General features: G+C 43.0%; 1 protein-coding gene across 1 annotated transcript in view; it reads right to left on the bottom strand.

Annotated features, from left to right (window-relative positions):
• LOC138287368 (uncharacterized) overlaps positions 1 to 17,197 on the bottom strand; it is an 84,928-nt gene that overhangs the window by 29,377 nt on the left and 38,354 nt on the right. Inside the window, 2 exon segments of the mRNA XM_069227744.1 lie at positions 5,563 to 5,658; positions 11,063 to 12,542. Coding sequence (XP_069083845.1) covers positions 5,563 to 5,658; positions 11,063 to 12,287 — 1,321 coding nt within the window. The 5' untranslated portion in view covers positions 12,288 to 12,542.

Raw genomic sequence — 17,197 nt, 5'->3', positions numbered from 1 at the left:
TTTCTAGTTCAACCCACCGTATCTCTCATTTATGATTGTTCTGAGCCCATCGAAAGCAGCAAATAACATTATTATGGTACCTCTGCCAGGCACTGCCCTGGATCCAAACCATCAGTACATTCATGGTATACAGACAGCCATTTGTCCATCAGTGTTTTTCAGTATATTCTCCAGTTCAGGGAGCCAGGTCAGAAGCAGCAGTTGTTGGCATTGTTTATGAACAGGTTGGTCTTCACTGAATAGTCACAAACGCAAAAATGTGATTAGGTCTAAAAAAGTAAATATCTGTAATTCCTGTGCACATGGTTCACATCCTACGTAAAACACAGCAGTTTCTGCATCTTCTGGTCCAGACATAGGCCCTTCTACAAACAAAGCAAAAGATAATACTTCTAAGTGACACTTTCCTTCAATCAATCAATCAATCAATCCAGCTTTATTTCGGCATACAGTACCATAAAAGCATACTAACAAAGTTCAAAACTCTTTAAAAAAAAAACAATTCAACATCTTAAGAATCAACACAATCAGACCCCTATTTTAATCATATCCCAAATACCCCCAAGAGCATACAGTTTTAAAATTGTAATATAAAATTGCCAGTAAAAAGGATCAAATTGTCGATAAAATATTATAAAATACACAGTACTGATCACCATTACATAGAGTGCAAATTGGCAAGTTTATCAATGAACATATTCTAAAATAAGCAAATTATCAATAGGATTTTTTTTTCCTAAAAAATACACAGTGCTAATCACCTTAAAAATATTCAGACGCAACTATGATTATAAATCTTAATGCAAACAAACAATAAAAATGGAATCCCTCTGGTAGTAGCAATAGCTGCGTATATATGCTAATAAGTGACCATTATAAATATATAGGGTTTATGTTTTTCCAGAAAGTCTTTTGCCCCTAACATACCATACGGCTTCTAAAAACCTTGCCATTGCACATACCACCATCACATGTGTACTTGTTTTGCAGATTCTGAGAGCTGAATGGCAATCCCTAATGCCCAATGATTTACATAGTGGTTTTATCCAATACACCCTCTGTTTCTTCTACCCCTGGCAAGAGAATAAAACATGTGCAACACTCTCTTGGGCCATACATCCCATTGGGCCAAGATCAATAGAATTTTACGTTTGTTTCCATCTTCATGTAACAGCCTGCAAAGATAGGGATTCAAGCCTGAATCTAATATAAAGTGCACGTGCTAGGGGTGAGGTTATTTTATCTAAAAAGTGCTCATACTCATAGTGACACTTGGTTATTAGAAAGTCCTCTGTCAAACTAGGCGATGGAACTAATAACATCTCGTTTAGTTGCCAGCTCGACCAATAGACATCCTTCAGGACCTGATTGGCATTCTTTGGGAGATGAGTGGGATCAGACCAATACAAGCCTAGGCCTAGCTTATGAAATAGAGTTTTTACATGGTTGCACCACAGAACTTTCTGTATGTTGGGGGCTGCTAACACTGCTCTAAGCCAAAGTCTATACGGGTCTAAAATATCTGTAGACCATATTCTAATCCAATATTGGAGTGGCCTTGGAGCAGCTAGCTTTGCTATGGAATAAAGATTTAAATCCATTCGTATGGGCAGAGTAGGAGAACTCAAGGGCACCTTCAATAAAGTTTTCATATACAAATTTTCTGCTCTCTCCAACTCTTGCAGATTGCAGGGTCCCCATAACTCAGCACCTTAGATAACTCCTCCTCTAACCTAACATTTATAAATTTCCATTGCCGGCGTGATGGAATATTTAGGCGATCTGGCAGCAAATCTCAATATACCACCTGCTTTTTGTTTCAAACACATAATACACTTTAGCAAATGAGCTGGTAATCAAAATCCATCACTCTCTCTAGGATTTTCCCATCAAGGAATATCGCTTTCCTCATCCTACGTTTTCGATCCCCGAACACCATATATTCGGTCTTCGATGCATTGATTTGAAGACCATGATCCCTACAAAACAACCAAAAATTCTAAAGCAACCTGTTTAGACCAGTGGCCGTTTGTGAAAGCAATAAAGTGTCATCTGCAAACAGGAGACGTGGTGTTTTGACTACATCCTGTTTCGGGGGATCGTTTCCACCATCAAGCAAATAAGGTAAACATGCATTTATGAAAAGCAAGAAAAGAGTGGGGGCTAATACACAACCCTGTGTCACGCCTTTCTGTAAGAGAAATTCCTCTGTGGGTTCGCCGTCTATTCCTCAACTTATTCTAGCATAGCTTCCAGTATATAGTTCTTGAATTAATTTTAAAAGGGATCCTAGTACTTCAATCTTACCCATAATTTCCCATAGTTTGTCTTGGGGAACCAAATCAAAAGCTGACTTTAAATCTACAAAGGCAACAAAACGTCTCCCTTGCTCTAGGTCAATGAAAAATATGATCTATTGTGCTAGTTTTCTGCCTAAATCCTGCCTGCAGATGGCTTAAAGCACCATTGTCCTTTATGCAGTCCCTAAGCCTACCCAAAACCTGGTAGAAAAAGATCTTTTGTAGGTTGTCTAGGAGGCTTATTGGTCTGTAATTGGCTGAGATTGACCTGTCCCCTTTCTTGTGGATTGAGACTATAATCGCACCTCTCCATGTTCGGGGAATTTGAGTCCCCACCAGAATAGAGTTGGAAATGTTATTCATATATATGGACACCAAAATTTGGGGTGAGCTTTAAACACATCACAGGGAATTCCATCTAGACCCGGTGCCTTTCCTGATTTTTGTGCTAGAATCATTCTCTCTGTTTCCCTCAAAGTGAAGGGTAGGAGCATGCCTTTCGCCAATTTATCTTTCACTATAAGAATCTCATTACTTACAGGTACAGTTATTTCCTATTTGTAAAGAACTATGAAATATTGCAGCCAGTTCTCAGTGGAGATATGACACTCGAGTCTTGGACTTTCTTTGCGCTCTCTAGTGGCAATTAAAAAACAAAATCGATTAGATGTTCTGTCCTTTGCGGCTGATAGCAATTGATGCCAGGTCTCCTCCTCCCATTTAGACTTACAGATCTTTTTTATATGGGTATGGTCGTGTTGTGCTAAGATTAAATTCTCTCTATTGTGTGCCCTTACTGCCTCCTAAAGTCTACTCTTGGCCTGTCTGCACTCCTTACTGAACCATCTGCAATTGTTCCCCCCTGGGCTGTTTTTTTCCCTTGCAAGCTCTAAGTAATAAATCCCTCAGGGAGGAAAAAAACATCAAGTGCCTGTCCATAAGGTGTGTAGATGGCCTTGCAGACGATACACCTACGAAGGGATAGTTGAGAATGAATTCATGCAGTTTGGCCATAAGGCCACTGGATTTGGCAAAGGTCTCCCATTTGATTGAACGTTTGTTATGTGCTACTAAAATAGGGAGCATGCCTTCGCGTTCGCGCTGCACATTGGCGTTGGTCGTGAGCCACCTCTCAAAGTGTACTAAAATAGGTGAGTGATCGCTGCTGCATTGATCCCCCACCTTAAGATCTCTAAATTCATGCCAAATCCTAGCATCAATCAAAACAAAATCGATGTGACTGTTATAGCTCCCTCTAAAAAAGGTCAGTTTGGCAGGTGTGTCAGAGGGAAACCGCCCATTTCCAGGGCAAAGGCCATGAGTTAACATAAGATCAATCACTTGAAGAGCCCTGGTGCTAGCTTTATGCTGAGCCCTTGTCGAGGCAAGAGGGGGAATTCCCCATGCAGGATCCTCAAATTGAATTAAATCCGAAATGAGAGAATTTGGCTCCAGGGACACATTCAGGTCTCCAGCTATAAAAACATAGTGGATAGAAAGGAATTGCGAGACCAGTGGACTCAACGTACTAATAGTAACAGTGGTTTGATTTGGTGGGCCTGGTCTGTTATATACGTTGACATATAAGAGCTTAGGGCCCTGGATTAATTTGATAGAAATTGCCAATATGTCACATTAATCAACATATATTTCCCTCGTTTCCCCTGCAAGGAGAATGTTTATCCATGTGATAAGTCCTCCCGCTGCCCGCCCGGTCCCCGATGGTCTTGCATTCTTGCAGTATGAAATAAACCCCTGTCTAAAGCTATTTGAATTAGACCAGGTCTCCTGAAAAAAAACATTAAAAGTATCAATGAACCCAGGATCTATAATCTTATTACAGATACCAGCTACATTCCAGGAAATTAATTCGGAATAGAAAGCTCCTGACCTCACAAAGGTACCCATTGTACAATCTGGAGTAGGTGTAAAGTTTAGCTGCGCATTTATAGCTACCACATTTACAGGCTCAAGCTGGTCCATACTTCTAGGCTATGGTTCATCCAATGATAATTGGATGCCTGGACCTGGTATTATGTGAGTAGGCACGGATAGAGATAGTCAGTCAATGTCGGAAAGATTATCATGTTTCAGTGGAACCTGGGTCAAGGGGAAGTGCTTGCTCTTAGTGCCACTCACCATCGCATGGGCCAGCGAAGCCAAGGAGGTGCTCACAGTCCCTGTTCCACTGGAGCCCTCTTGCGGATCTCCACTGCTTCTTAATGGGTCATGCAATTTTAGGCCCTTTCCTAGGGTTGTAAGTTGCTCCCTTTCGTATTCCATAAACTATTGTTTACCCCTATTATCAAAAACAATGTCTGAAACAGCAAAATCCGCCAAAACATCTGCTTGGTGCACCAGGCGGGAAGTGCTAAGAACAATGTTCGAACCATTCCTGAGGGGATTTCATAGCTCCAGACACTTTCCTTCTGTCAGGCATGATTGGACCAGAGTGGAGTAACACTGAAAACTGAGTGAGCTTTCAGATTCAGGATGTGCCTAAGAGTGGTAATACAAAGTGGGAACTTTACCTTTACCTTGGACTTGAATCTTGATTAAAGCCACTAGATTGCTAGCTCTGAGAGAAGTGATATGGCGAGACCTAAAATGACTAGCACAGGTCTTGTGAGACAATTAAATCCCATACCAGATTTAAGGCAATGTTTGTGGAGATTTTTCATTCGTGGAGCCCTCTCTTTACCTGGCACTCCCACGTCCACCAGACCTAGCCTCCAGAGATGTGGGACAATCAGTGTCATCAGCTTTGGGGTTGTCGCATGGACAGCAAGGCCATCAGATGAGCGATCTACCATCCCCTTATGCCGCAGTACAATACTCCACAGTAATGCTGCTCAAATGCCTCACTCTCAGCACCTTAGTTCTTCCTTTGCTGATCTCGGATAATCACAAGTTCTCCTCTCAGAATGAAATCACAAGAAACTAATCATAGTTTTGGGCAGCGACTGCACTAAATCGGCTGGGATTAAGAGCGTTTCAAAGTGTGGAAAGGTCATTACCTCCGCACCCTAGATTGTGCGCATTATATCAAAAGAGGTTTTCCAGCAAACAACAAAGTAGACGTTAATTAAAAAAAAGATGAAGGACAGCTACTAAGTGCAGAGGTCACTTGTGCCTGCTTCTATCACCTACATTATCCCATGATCCAGGCTTCTTACAGAGTTCATGAACAGCAGCACAGCGAACACTTTACAAACATCCTCCTCTTTGCATCCCTCATGAATGGCCCATAAACTCTTCTCACCTGTGTTTTTTCCTTCAACCTCCTCATCCTGTTGGAAGAGTGTTTCACGGTTTTCTGTGACGCACGGAGATGGCTCAGAAGTAGTGACTCCATCACCTGAAAGAGACAGAGGATGCCTGATGTTAAATGGCTGAAAAGACTCCTGTGGATCATACGATTGCCCTGCCCAGAGAAGAGGCAGTCAAAGGCGAGATGTTAAGATGTGGTGTCCGGCAATGGCTCCACCAGTGGGAATAACGCTATAAAGGCCTTCTATATAGGGTCAGGAGTGTGGAGGAGAGAGAAGTGACCACCACTGATTTCTTGGCAGCAGTGCCATCACTGCTTTCCTCAAGGCCAGGCAGTAAGTGTAAGTAAAAACCTGCAGGCTGCAAGGCTGTCTTCTCAAAGATAATGATGGGCCTCATTATGAAACAACAAATAAGAGAGACCAGCCCTGTAAGGTGGCCTCTCTAGAAGCTAACATAAGCCAGGAAAGTGAGCGACATCCAGCTGCTCTGCATCGAACTATATTTGGCTTTCCACCACAGCAAGAATTCTCTTAGGGTGCATCCACCTTTCTTATCAGTCATATAATATCATTACTGGCATTCTCCCCTATAGTTCTAGCTCTGCGGTCTCTATATACCTTGGGTTCTAAAATAGCTTATAGATATTAAATACATGCAAGAAATGGCTTACGTAAACTTGAACCAGCTCATAGTAGCCTATAGCCTTATTAGAACGAATGTGTCAACCTCAACAAATGTCCCTACAATGGGACCATTCCAGGATAGGTCAGAGCTCAATGCATAGGAGGAATGCAGCCACTGGTGCTCTCATTGGAAATGTACCTATTTTAGGGAATTGTAAAGCAGTAGCTTGGAAGTCAGCAAACATCATTGCCTGGATGCTATGGTTAACACAGCGGTCAATCAAGCATCCTGTTGGTTCAAATATACTGGGTAGAGTTTTTCTTCTTACCTGTTTTTTTCCTTCTGCTTCTTTACGGCAGCTACCCTATTACATTGTTTATGAATAAAACTATATCCTATGATGGGGCTTGGCCAGCCAGCCATGACGGTGGTACCTGTCAATTGTTTGTAAACGACCGTCTGTTTGGCAGTCATTTATAAATTCAGCGGGCAGTCCCTACAACAGTGGGATGGAGTAATCTACTCCATCCTGCTGGCAGAACAACAGGCCACCCGGCAAATTATAAGTCTTGATGCTCCATCTCGGATGACAAAGGACTCTATGATTGACTTTATTACCCTCCCGGCTGAGGCTGCACATGGACTGAGGGTGACTTCAATCCAACAATGAGTAAAAAAGCTTGACCCTTGCAGAACCTGCACCCTGGGGCCTCCTATGAACACCCTCCTTTTATGCTTGGTGACTTCCTTGGGAGTTATCTGATGTGTGGCGTATTTGATACCAAGGTGAAAAAACACTTAGGCCCATATTTATACCTTTTTAGCGGCACATTTGTGTAATTTTGTGACGCAAAAACGGCGCAAACTTGCAAAATACAATTGTATTTTGTAAGTTTGTGCCGTTTTTGCATCAAAACGCAGCGCAAATGCAGCGCTAAAAAAGTATAAATATGGGCCTTAATTCTCTGCATCACATAGATCATTTATTTTTTCTGGCACCTGATTGATCATTTGTAGTTGGCTCATATGTCTTTCCCTGCAGTTCATTGGATCACTCTCCAATCACGCTAAGTCCAGGTCTAACTATGGGTGGTGCACCTGGTATGTGTTGTTTAAAATCCTGGTGGTTAGTTGACAATGATTATTCTGCTCATTTAAGGGCGAAAGTAGAGGCCTATTTTCAAAAGAATGAGAGTTCAGACTCATCTGCATGTATAATGTGGGAAGCTGTTAAGACAGCTTTCCAGGTTCGAGCAAGAGCATACCCCTGCAGTAAAGAAAGAGAGTAGCAATTTAAGATGACTGGCATAGAAGCAAATATATGGCCCAGGTAACATGGATGGTGTCACAGTGACCCCTATATAAGACGGAACAAAGTCAGTGAGTTCCTATGCTTTCTTAGTTTCTTTTGCCTACTACCCTTCCTGGGGTGTAGGCCATGACTCTCCAGTCATCTCTGTCCTGGGCTTTTATTTCAATCTGACTCCAGGTGTGACCCCTCTCCTTACAGTCAGCCTCGAGGCCTCGGTGCCAGGTGTTTCTTGGCCTTTCTCTTTTCCTTTTCTCTTGAGTGTTTCAGGGGCTTGCTTGGTGGTATCTGATGCAGACTTACAGAGGGTGTAACCTATCCATCGGCAGCATCTTTTCATGATTTCTTCATGAGCAGGGAGTTGGAAAGTCTGCTGCCATAGGTCGTTGTTGCTGATGGTGTTTGGCCAGCTGATTTGAAAGATTTTCCTCAGACAGATGTTGATGAAGGTTTGGACTTTATTGGTGGTGGTCATAGTTCCTTACGCCTCAGTATAATAATTCACTAATACTCCAAGTTTCTGCTGTATACAGAAGGACCAATTTTACATTGGTGTTAAAAAGCCTGATCTTGGTTTGCAGCATTTGATCTTTGGAGCTCCAGATTGTCTTTAGCTAAATGAAGGCAGCCACTGCTTTACCAATTCTTATCTTGACGTCGGCGTCTATGCTACACTCCTTGTCTAAGACACAGCCCAGGTTGGTGAAAGCGCACCACTGCGCAAAATCAGTAAAGTCCAGTAACACAACGTTGTCTTTTTGAAAATCTTCATTTTTTATTATTGCTTTTTCTTGAACAAACGAGCAATCAGCCAACGCGTTTCGTCCTACACAAAAGGACTTCTTCAGGGCTTATATTTGCATGGTCTTTAAATTGATTGTCTTTCCATATTATTGGAATTAAATGTCCAACCTATTATTACCCATAACATAAGGGATCAGCCATGTCCGTCCCGGTCGGCAAAGAAAGTAAAAAAACAGTAAAAATAAAATTAAAAAATCAATATCCATATCTTTTTGCATGTAATCCTTTCAGGATTGCCCCTGTGGTGGCAGGTGCCGTGATTTGTGCACAGGTATAGCCATAGATATTGGGCGACAATATAGTTCACAGAGTTTTAATATTTATGTTAGTCCAAGACAGGTGCATTTGTAAGGTTTAACCTGCCACCAATTCAGTAGCAGTTCAGGTTGGTGAAAGCCTCAACCCCATCCAGTACATCACTTGCAAGAGTGACTGCAGTTGTGTTGGCAACGTTAGCCTTCAGGATCTTGGTTTTTTCCATGTGAATGTTGAGGCCAAGTTGTGTTGACGTGGCTGCCACACTGCTGGTCTTTCCTTGCATTCCTTGCATCTGGGAGAGGAGGGTATGGGAGAGTAGGGTCAGGTGACCTGCAAAGTCGAGGTCATCAAGCTGTGCCCAAGGTGTCTACTGGATCCATTTCTTCTCTTCGTTGTGGATGTCTCAATGATCCAGTCTAAGGCCAACAGGAAGAGAAAAGGCAACAGCAAACAATCCTGGCAGGCTCTGATCCTCACCTGGAATGCATCTGTGAGTTGTCCTCCATGGATTATCTTGAAGGTCAGTCCCTCGTAAGAGTTCCTGATGATACGTACAGGCTTATCCGGCACACTGTAGTGACAGAGGAGTTTCCAAAGGTCTCTCTGTCCACGCTGTTGATGCCTTCTCATAGTTGATATAGTTGACATAGAGGAGTTCCATTCCATCAACTGCTCAGTGATGATGCACAGTGTTGCAATGTTGTCTGTGCAGGATCTTTGCAGAAGCCAGCTTGCTGGTCTTGCAACAGAATGTCGACTTGTTCTTTCATTCTGTTCATGCTGACTCATACTGGCTGAGTTCCTATACTGGTTTGCAAATCACAAAGCAGCATCCAGAGTGGTAAGTGAGGTTTGGGATGAATTGTGGGAGTTGGTGGGTAGAGCATAGACAGTCCCATACAGGGAACACCTACAGCTGCCTCTTTCACTGAATATTACAAACAATTATGTGTGGTGCAGCCATTTCGGGAGTCTTGAGATCACTCACTCTCTAACCAAAAATATATCCAAGTGGACCTTCTGCAACAGTGATCAGAAGATGCTGTATCTTCCATGGATGCCCAGGGAAATTTCAGAAACAATTTCCACATGCAATCTGGGGGAAGCCTGGCCATAACAGTATCCCTCCGAGCTCTTTAAGAGATTAGCCTCCACATCAGCTGTATGTTTGTAGAGGTGCTACTGGAGGGTTTACCAACGCATGACCTCAGATTAGCCACTATTTCAATCTTGTCAAAGCAAGGACAGCTCCCTAACCAATGCACTTCAATCTCCTTTGTTGCTGTAGAAGTCAAAATTCAGGTTAGAGCACTTGAATTCAACCTAGAAACCAACCTCACTTTTTACCTTCAAAGAAAAAAGATGGCCTGGTATCAGCTCTCTCTTCTAAAGAATGTGAAACTGTTCCTTCCGGAAAACAACTTCAGACGTAAATTGCTGTTCAATCCTCCATGCTCTTGCTTCTGATGGTGGTAACAACCTGCTCTATGGTCTCCCAAGCCCCACATGCCACCCTTTAAGGGCATCCTACAGGCCAAAGCATGTCTCATCCAGGGCCTGAAATAATATTAACACTTAACCCACATCCTAATGGAATTCTGAATTTTCAATGTGGCCTTCAGCTTAGTGATTAATTGGGACAAATCTTCTACAGTGCCAGTTCTGAGGGATTGTATGCAAGCAGCTAGAAATCTAGACATTCATGTGGATATCATTAAATATCTTGGTCTATCTAGTACCACAGATCCAAAGCTGTCTTGGGATCTCAATGAGGCTGCTCTTTGAGAGGTGCGAAGGAGAGACTTGTGAGGGGGAAATGTACTACCGGTCTCAATCTCAGGGGGAATGGCATTGTTTAAAATGGTTACACTCCATATACTCTTATACATACCACGGAACACCCCTCTGGGGTCGCTTATTGTTTTTTTGTGTGATTTGTGAATCCTCCCATAGTTTTTTGTACAGAGGGAAACAACCACAGGTGAATTTGAGAAATGAACCCAACTGGTATACAACAGGTGCCTGGGTATGGCTGAATCCCATCTCTACTACTTGGCATCCGAACGGACATTGGGAAACAGCGTTTTCTTTCAGGAGCATGGAGCATCCTGCTCTGCCGCTCATTTTGGACTTTGGCCTGCCAAAGCATATAACGCCATTCTATACTGCTGACACAGTCAAAGAGGGCATGCTAATTGAGGTCTGCCTTGTAGACTGCACATTACCATGCCTTACTCCAGTTTCACACTCTGCAGTAACTTAACGTACTATTTTGGTGTGTGAATTCTCTGCCCATTCCAGCTCAGTCGTAAGCCCACAGAATTGTACACACAGTCCCTTTCGATTTAAAATTGACTTAGCTTCTCTGAAAAGCAAATACATAATTTAGATTTTACATTAACAAATGTTCAAAGATGCTGCAGATTAAGTTCTTTCATTGTTTCACAGACTAAGTGCCCACATTGCATGTAACTTTATGGTAAAACATAAATACCTGGAAAAGCGTTGAACAGCATGATATCAGATTTTAGATTTCTTCTCGCCAAAGAGTCTGTGAGAGCAGCTTCATCTGTATTATGAGAAGAGCAACCAGGGTGTGACGGTGGCACAATTGGACGGTGCACACATGGAAGCCGTGGTTCTAGCTGGTGGATTTGGTGTGGACTTTGACCACAAGGAAACGTTTGCTGCATGCCGTGGCTTTGCTGTAGTTCATGCACATCTTGAAATGTGGACTCTTTATACTGTTTCTTCTGGAGGGAACAAGTGTCGAGAGACAATGGTTCTCGTTTCAGGTGTTCATCAGTTTGCCTTCCATCTAGAACTATTGGTTGTAAGCATTGGTCCCGCTGCGGTTCACGGTTCCCAGGAAATAATGGCTGTAGGTGCTGGTTCTGGGGTGAGTCCCAACTATCCAGAGATAATGGTTCTTGCTTCAAAGGTTCATGTGATTCCTGACCATTTGAAAACACCCCCTGTGTGCAGTGGTCCTGCTGCTGTTCATGCCTATCTGCAAACTCTGGGGGTGAGCATGCATACTGCTGTGGTTGTTGCCTACCAGGGAACACTGGGTACCGCCAATACTTCCTGCGTGGACCCAACCTATTATGCTCTAGAGGATTAGATTGCTCCTTCCCCTCTGGGAACACATGTTCACGCTCACCAGAAGGTTCTGATTGTGGACACAGGTTCTGGTCTGGGTTCCGACTATCAGGAGATATTGGTTCTACCTTCCAGCGTTCATCTGGATCCCTCCCAACATGAAACAATGCCTGTATTTTCGGTCTATGCTGTTGTTCATTAGCATCTTTAAGCCCTGGCTGAAGACACAGATTTGGCTCTACTGGACTGATTGGGAGGGGGCTAGAAGGTGATCTACTACCACTACAATCTCTGATGTGCACTGGGATGGCCATCTCCGCAGGCCTTTTGTCATCGTTCAGGTAATACTGACCCTTTGCTTTCCAGATTCTCTCCATTAGCCCTGCAACTTTAGAAGGCATGTCCTCTATGGCACTCTGCAGGTTATCCAGTTTAGCTTCCAAACGTTCCAGCGTGGATACCATTACCATGCTGGAAGTGTCCCCTGTATGGGGTTCTGTCTCTTGGGCCCTTTGAGTATCGGAGATCATACTGGGCGCTGCATGGATCCCGCTTGCACATGTGCTTGAGATGCTTGCACTACGATCCAGAGTGTTTTTTGGGAACGTCCTGAACATAGGGTGGAAGACATTGGTAGGTCCCCGAGCTCTTCAATAAATGCCCCTAACCATATCTGCGGCCCCAGGATACCGGCGGTTCCAGCTTGTTTGAGGTAGTGAAGTCAGGCTCTTGAAAACAAGTAGTGATGGACACAAAAGGCTGGGAGTCTTTTTCTTATATCTTCAGGTGAACATTGCAAACATTCATTCCTTCTTGGGCTTGTAGGCCTTCTTAAACTCATTCTGACTTTTTCATGTTAATGTTTCCACTCCCTGTAGGAAAGAGAAGAATATGTTGTGTAACTGGACACTCATGTCAAATACACTTCATGTTCTTAAGAACAGCTGTATTTTGCAAGAAATTTACATAAAGGTAAGACTGTCATATATACACAGGAGTCTGCTCAGTATGAACCTGGCTACAAAGTGCAGGACAGTGAAGGTAATGCTTGGGTTAGAAGGAGTCATACGGAGGCACAGTGCGGGGAGTTGTGGTAGAAGATGTGTGGCTTCCTAACTTGGCCTGGGGTGATCCCCAGTGAAGGGATCAGATCAGAAAGGATTATGGAGCTGGCCAGCTGGGTGAGTGCCTGGAAAGGGAGAAGGGACAGTGGCAGGGATGTTAGGGAACACTTTCTGTCTCCTGAGGATCCTCTGCTCATGCCTCTGCCAATGTGTAGATGTCTGTCAAGTGCTTAAAGGCCAGGGACTTCAGTTAATTCTGCCACAATATAAGACCTGGAGGGGGCCACCAACAACTCAGACCGTACCTGCCTCCGTGATGGCAATGTGATTGTTTCTCCAACTATCTTATTCACAAAATATCAGCTGAATGTAGTTGATTCGATTCAAACTTTATTCAGCACAACTTAAATGGCCATAAAAGTACATAAACACATCATCAATAAATATAAAACATTAAAACAACTACACAAAAGAAGTTTAAAACTATTTAAAAAACCCTATTACAATGCTTTTCCTAAAATATATGGCACTCCATGTATAAAGTGCAGTACTGAAGCATACCAAAGGATTTCCAAATGCAAATATATAATGAAAGGCAGTTTTATATTCCCTGATGATCTGTGCGAGGAAAATTGGTTTTAAATAACGTCTCTTCAAACTCTCATAAAAACCACAAAATAAAATAAGGCGCTGTGTGCTTTGCGTCAATACGACGTCATAGGGGCAGAGAGGTGTGACTAATGGGCTTTTTTTCATGCCAGGGAAGGCAACTAAATGATGTACGGTGCCCAGCAGCAGTCTGGTTAAAATAAAACGATGCTGAATGTTTGTCACCCAGGCAAATAAAATTGACATCCCTCATACAGATCATTTGACACATATGAAACAACTGTATGCTTCCTAGACCCCTCACACATTCTACGCTCCTGCCTATGTCTTAAAAAAGGAAGCCTTAATTACGCTCTTCTCTATGGGACAGGTTCTTTGCGGTCACTCAAAACGGGTGTATCAAACAATTGGTTACAAGATTCATTTATGTATGAAAGCCAAGGGATTTTAAAGGCATGCTCTAAGGCTAGGCAGTCTTAAAAAATGGATTTAGTAAAACTTGTTTCTGTTTTTGTCCAGATAGACTGCCGAAGTAATAAAGGTTTTAAAACCAGTGAGTCCACCAAAAGTGCAACCCAGCCTCCTTATGGACTATAAAAGATGATGCAGAGGCAGGTACACAAGGCAGACTCTAAAGCAAGCAGGTCTCTTCCGCCTGAAGGGTTTGCTAGGTCATAGCCCCACACGCCTCCCCTAAAAGTAGCAGTGACAATCCTCTTGCCGTATATGTTTCAACCATTGCCTTAATTGGACGACTGCCAATTTTATGGGAGAACCTAAATACTCCCTCACAAATTCCAGTCATTTTCAGCTGGTCACTTAAACCTGTTGTGCCAAGATCCATTATTAGTAAATAGAATCCCTAGATAGCAAAGAGGGTAAACACTTACAATTGGTGAACCCTCAATGTGAAAAGTCCTGCACTTCTGCACTTGTTTCTGGCAGACCATTGTATACATTTTTGCTCTATTAATCTTCATTTTCCTAGCTTCCATACAATTCCCAAAGGTATCCATCAATTCAACAGCATCCTTGATAGCAGGACAGCGTTGTCGGCATACAGCAAAATTAGAACCAGGCGGCTTCCAACAATAGTCCGGAGGGCACCATCAAACCCAGTAACAAAAAGGAACAGTGCCAATACACACCCTGTCTAATTCCCCTCTAAATCTTAAATAAGGGGCAGCATTCCGCATTTGGGCCGTATCGAACAATGGCTGATAGATTTTCGTACAACCAGCAAGAAAGATAGTCCTTGGAGCACCCAGAGAAATCAGGGTAGACCAGAGAATAGAAAGGCCTACTCAATCAAAAGCACCACTTAGGTCTGCATAACAGGAGTAAAGGGAACCAGGATTAGCTTTAGTGTACTTCCCTATAAGCAATTTAAGGTTAGTACATCTCTCCAATGTCCCCCGACCTCTACGAAACCCAAATTGATATGATGGAATTGCTCTCAGCCCGCTCCTCCAGTCTCTGTAGAAGAATCGTGCCCATCAATTTGGCTGAGGAGTCCAGGAGGGAGATGGAACAACAGCATTTAGGATTGGATTTGTTCCCCTTCTTAAAGATGGAAACTATAATCAAAATGACCCAAAAGAGGGGGAATTGAGCAGCCGCATTGGGTATCCTGGTCAAAATGGGGCCCCATAACTCCCCCAACTGGTACCCCATCTGGTCCTGGCGCCCCGGCTTCTTCCCCAGCACTTGTATCTATATCAAGAAGAACCTCCTCCAGAGTAATGGACAGGGGATTCTGAGGCTTAAGCAGTTCTCCCTTGCCCATTGCTGATGGTACGACCGCCATACTGGAGTTAAAAATACCTGTGGAATTGACGACACATGCTTCGCAGTACACCAAGGTAATAAGTCATCTTTTAACAAAGGGGTGTTTACTGTGCTCCAAAGTAATGCTGAATCCTTTGTCTCAGCAGCCTGAACCAAATTTGGCCATGCATCCTCCTCTAATACCCTCTTCCTGGCTGCGAATACCTGCTTATAGTTCTTACTCAGGTACTTAATAGCTGGATAATCCCTAGGAGAGCTGTGAAGGGCATCCCTTAAATGCTTGGATGCCTAGGTGCACGAGCGATCAAACCACCCCTGTTTCCTGTACTGCCTGATCTTATGGGTCGTATAAGTAGAGAACAGAGTGACCTAGTTATCTGCTTGAAAGGATTCAGTAGCCCATCATGGTCCAACTCCTTACCTAAACAGTAGCTGAATTAGTCAGTGTTCATAGTTAACAGTTCCAGCAAATCTCTACATGGATCAATACCTAAATTAATCCGAACACCATTAGGCCTACCTTGGGTAACATGCATGCAGTTCCTTTGATATTGTGGACCTCTATAGTCAAAGAAATAACTATGGGGTTATGGTCACTCACCGCTGTTGAGATAATATTAGTGGAACAAAACAAATTCCTAGCATAGGAGGAAATCAAAGCATGTTCGATAGTAGTATGTGCATCTCTGCCAGTACATGAAGGAATCGGTTCGCTAACATCCAAACAGTTACTTTCCAAACATGTAAGATCGTATTTAAAAATTAAAGAGTTCAAGGCTTTCCCGAACTCATTATGATGAAAGTGTGGAATTCCAACCACCACAACATTAGTTACACCACACACCCATGTTGCAGGGAGTGGGCAATTTTGAATATTAAAATCACCTATCCAGAAAATAACATACTTCGAATGAATTTTCAGCAGAAACGCCTTCAATCCTGCATCTAATGCATGCACAACAGTACTATGGGAAGAATCAAAAAACATTATTTAAAAAAATGACCATAACCAAATCAGCACCATCTTTAGGTGATAACCAAAGGAGTTGTGCATAGGGTGAAAGGGTCGCTGCCCATGGAAGGATAAAATACTTTGAATACTTTTGCCCTCTCTCCCTATATCATTAAAATCAGAAACAACTGCCTATCCTAAAGGAATACACAGCACACTGGTAAATGTGGCTTCGCCATTAGCATCCCCACTGCTACAAGATGCCATTAGCATCAGCCACAATTTGTGCTCGATTACGACCTTGGCAGATGGGCTAGTCCGTCACAAAAGCGGCGGATATCCCACCCACTGTTTTACAAGTTCCACAGGTTATAACAGAACTTGTAATACAGCGGTCGGAATATCCGTCACTTTTGTGACGGAGTAGCCCATCCGCCAAGTTCATAATAAGGCCCGTTGTGTTTAAAATGCAAATGTCTGGAACACAAAAAACACAATGGATAAAGAGAACACTAAATGGGGAGAAGTAAAGTTGGACAAACATAATTCACTAACTTTTCTGAGCCTTTCAAAGGAGACTAAGGGCCTGATTTAGATACTGGAGGACGAGTTACTCTATCACAAGGGTGACGGATATCCTGTCCACCGAAATCTAAATCCCACTATATCCAATGGGCTTTAGATTTCAGCGGAAGGCATATCCGTCACTGTTGTGATGGAGTAACTCGTCCATCAGTATATCTAAATCAGGCTCTAAGATTGTCACTATAGAACATAAATCCTGGACACACTGGCCCAGTGTACATGTGCCACCTTGCTCCTCTTTTTTTGTTATGATGGACACAACATGTTTTTGTATAGGAGACCCATGACATAAATGCTCTGACAGGTGCTGTATGTGATTTTGATATGTTGCTCCCCCACAATGTTCTGGACTTTGTTGGGTAAGCGGGGTACACTGAAAGTAGTACTTGTTATCACATGGATGGCAACTATCCCATGACCACAACATGATGTTACTAATGGCTGGTGGCAGGTTAAATATAATACTGGCTTCGGGTCCTATTTATCTGCATATCAGTGGGAGCCTGATTACCCTGTCTAACCCCATGTA

Source organism: Pleurodeles waltl, chromosome 4_1 (genome assembly GCF_031143425.1).
Source record: "Pleurodeles waltl isolate 20211129_DDA chromosome 4_1, aPleWal1.hap1.20221129, whole genome shotgun sequence".
Classification (NCBI taxonomy): Eukaryota; Metazoa; Chordata; class Amphibia; order Caudata; family Salamandridae; genus Pleurodeles; species Pleurodeles waltl.
The sequence above is the reverse complement of the archived record's forward strand: the minus strand, read 5'-3'. Positions and strand labels throughout refer to the sequence as shown.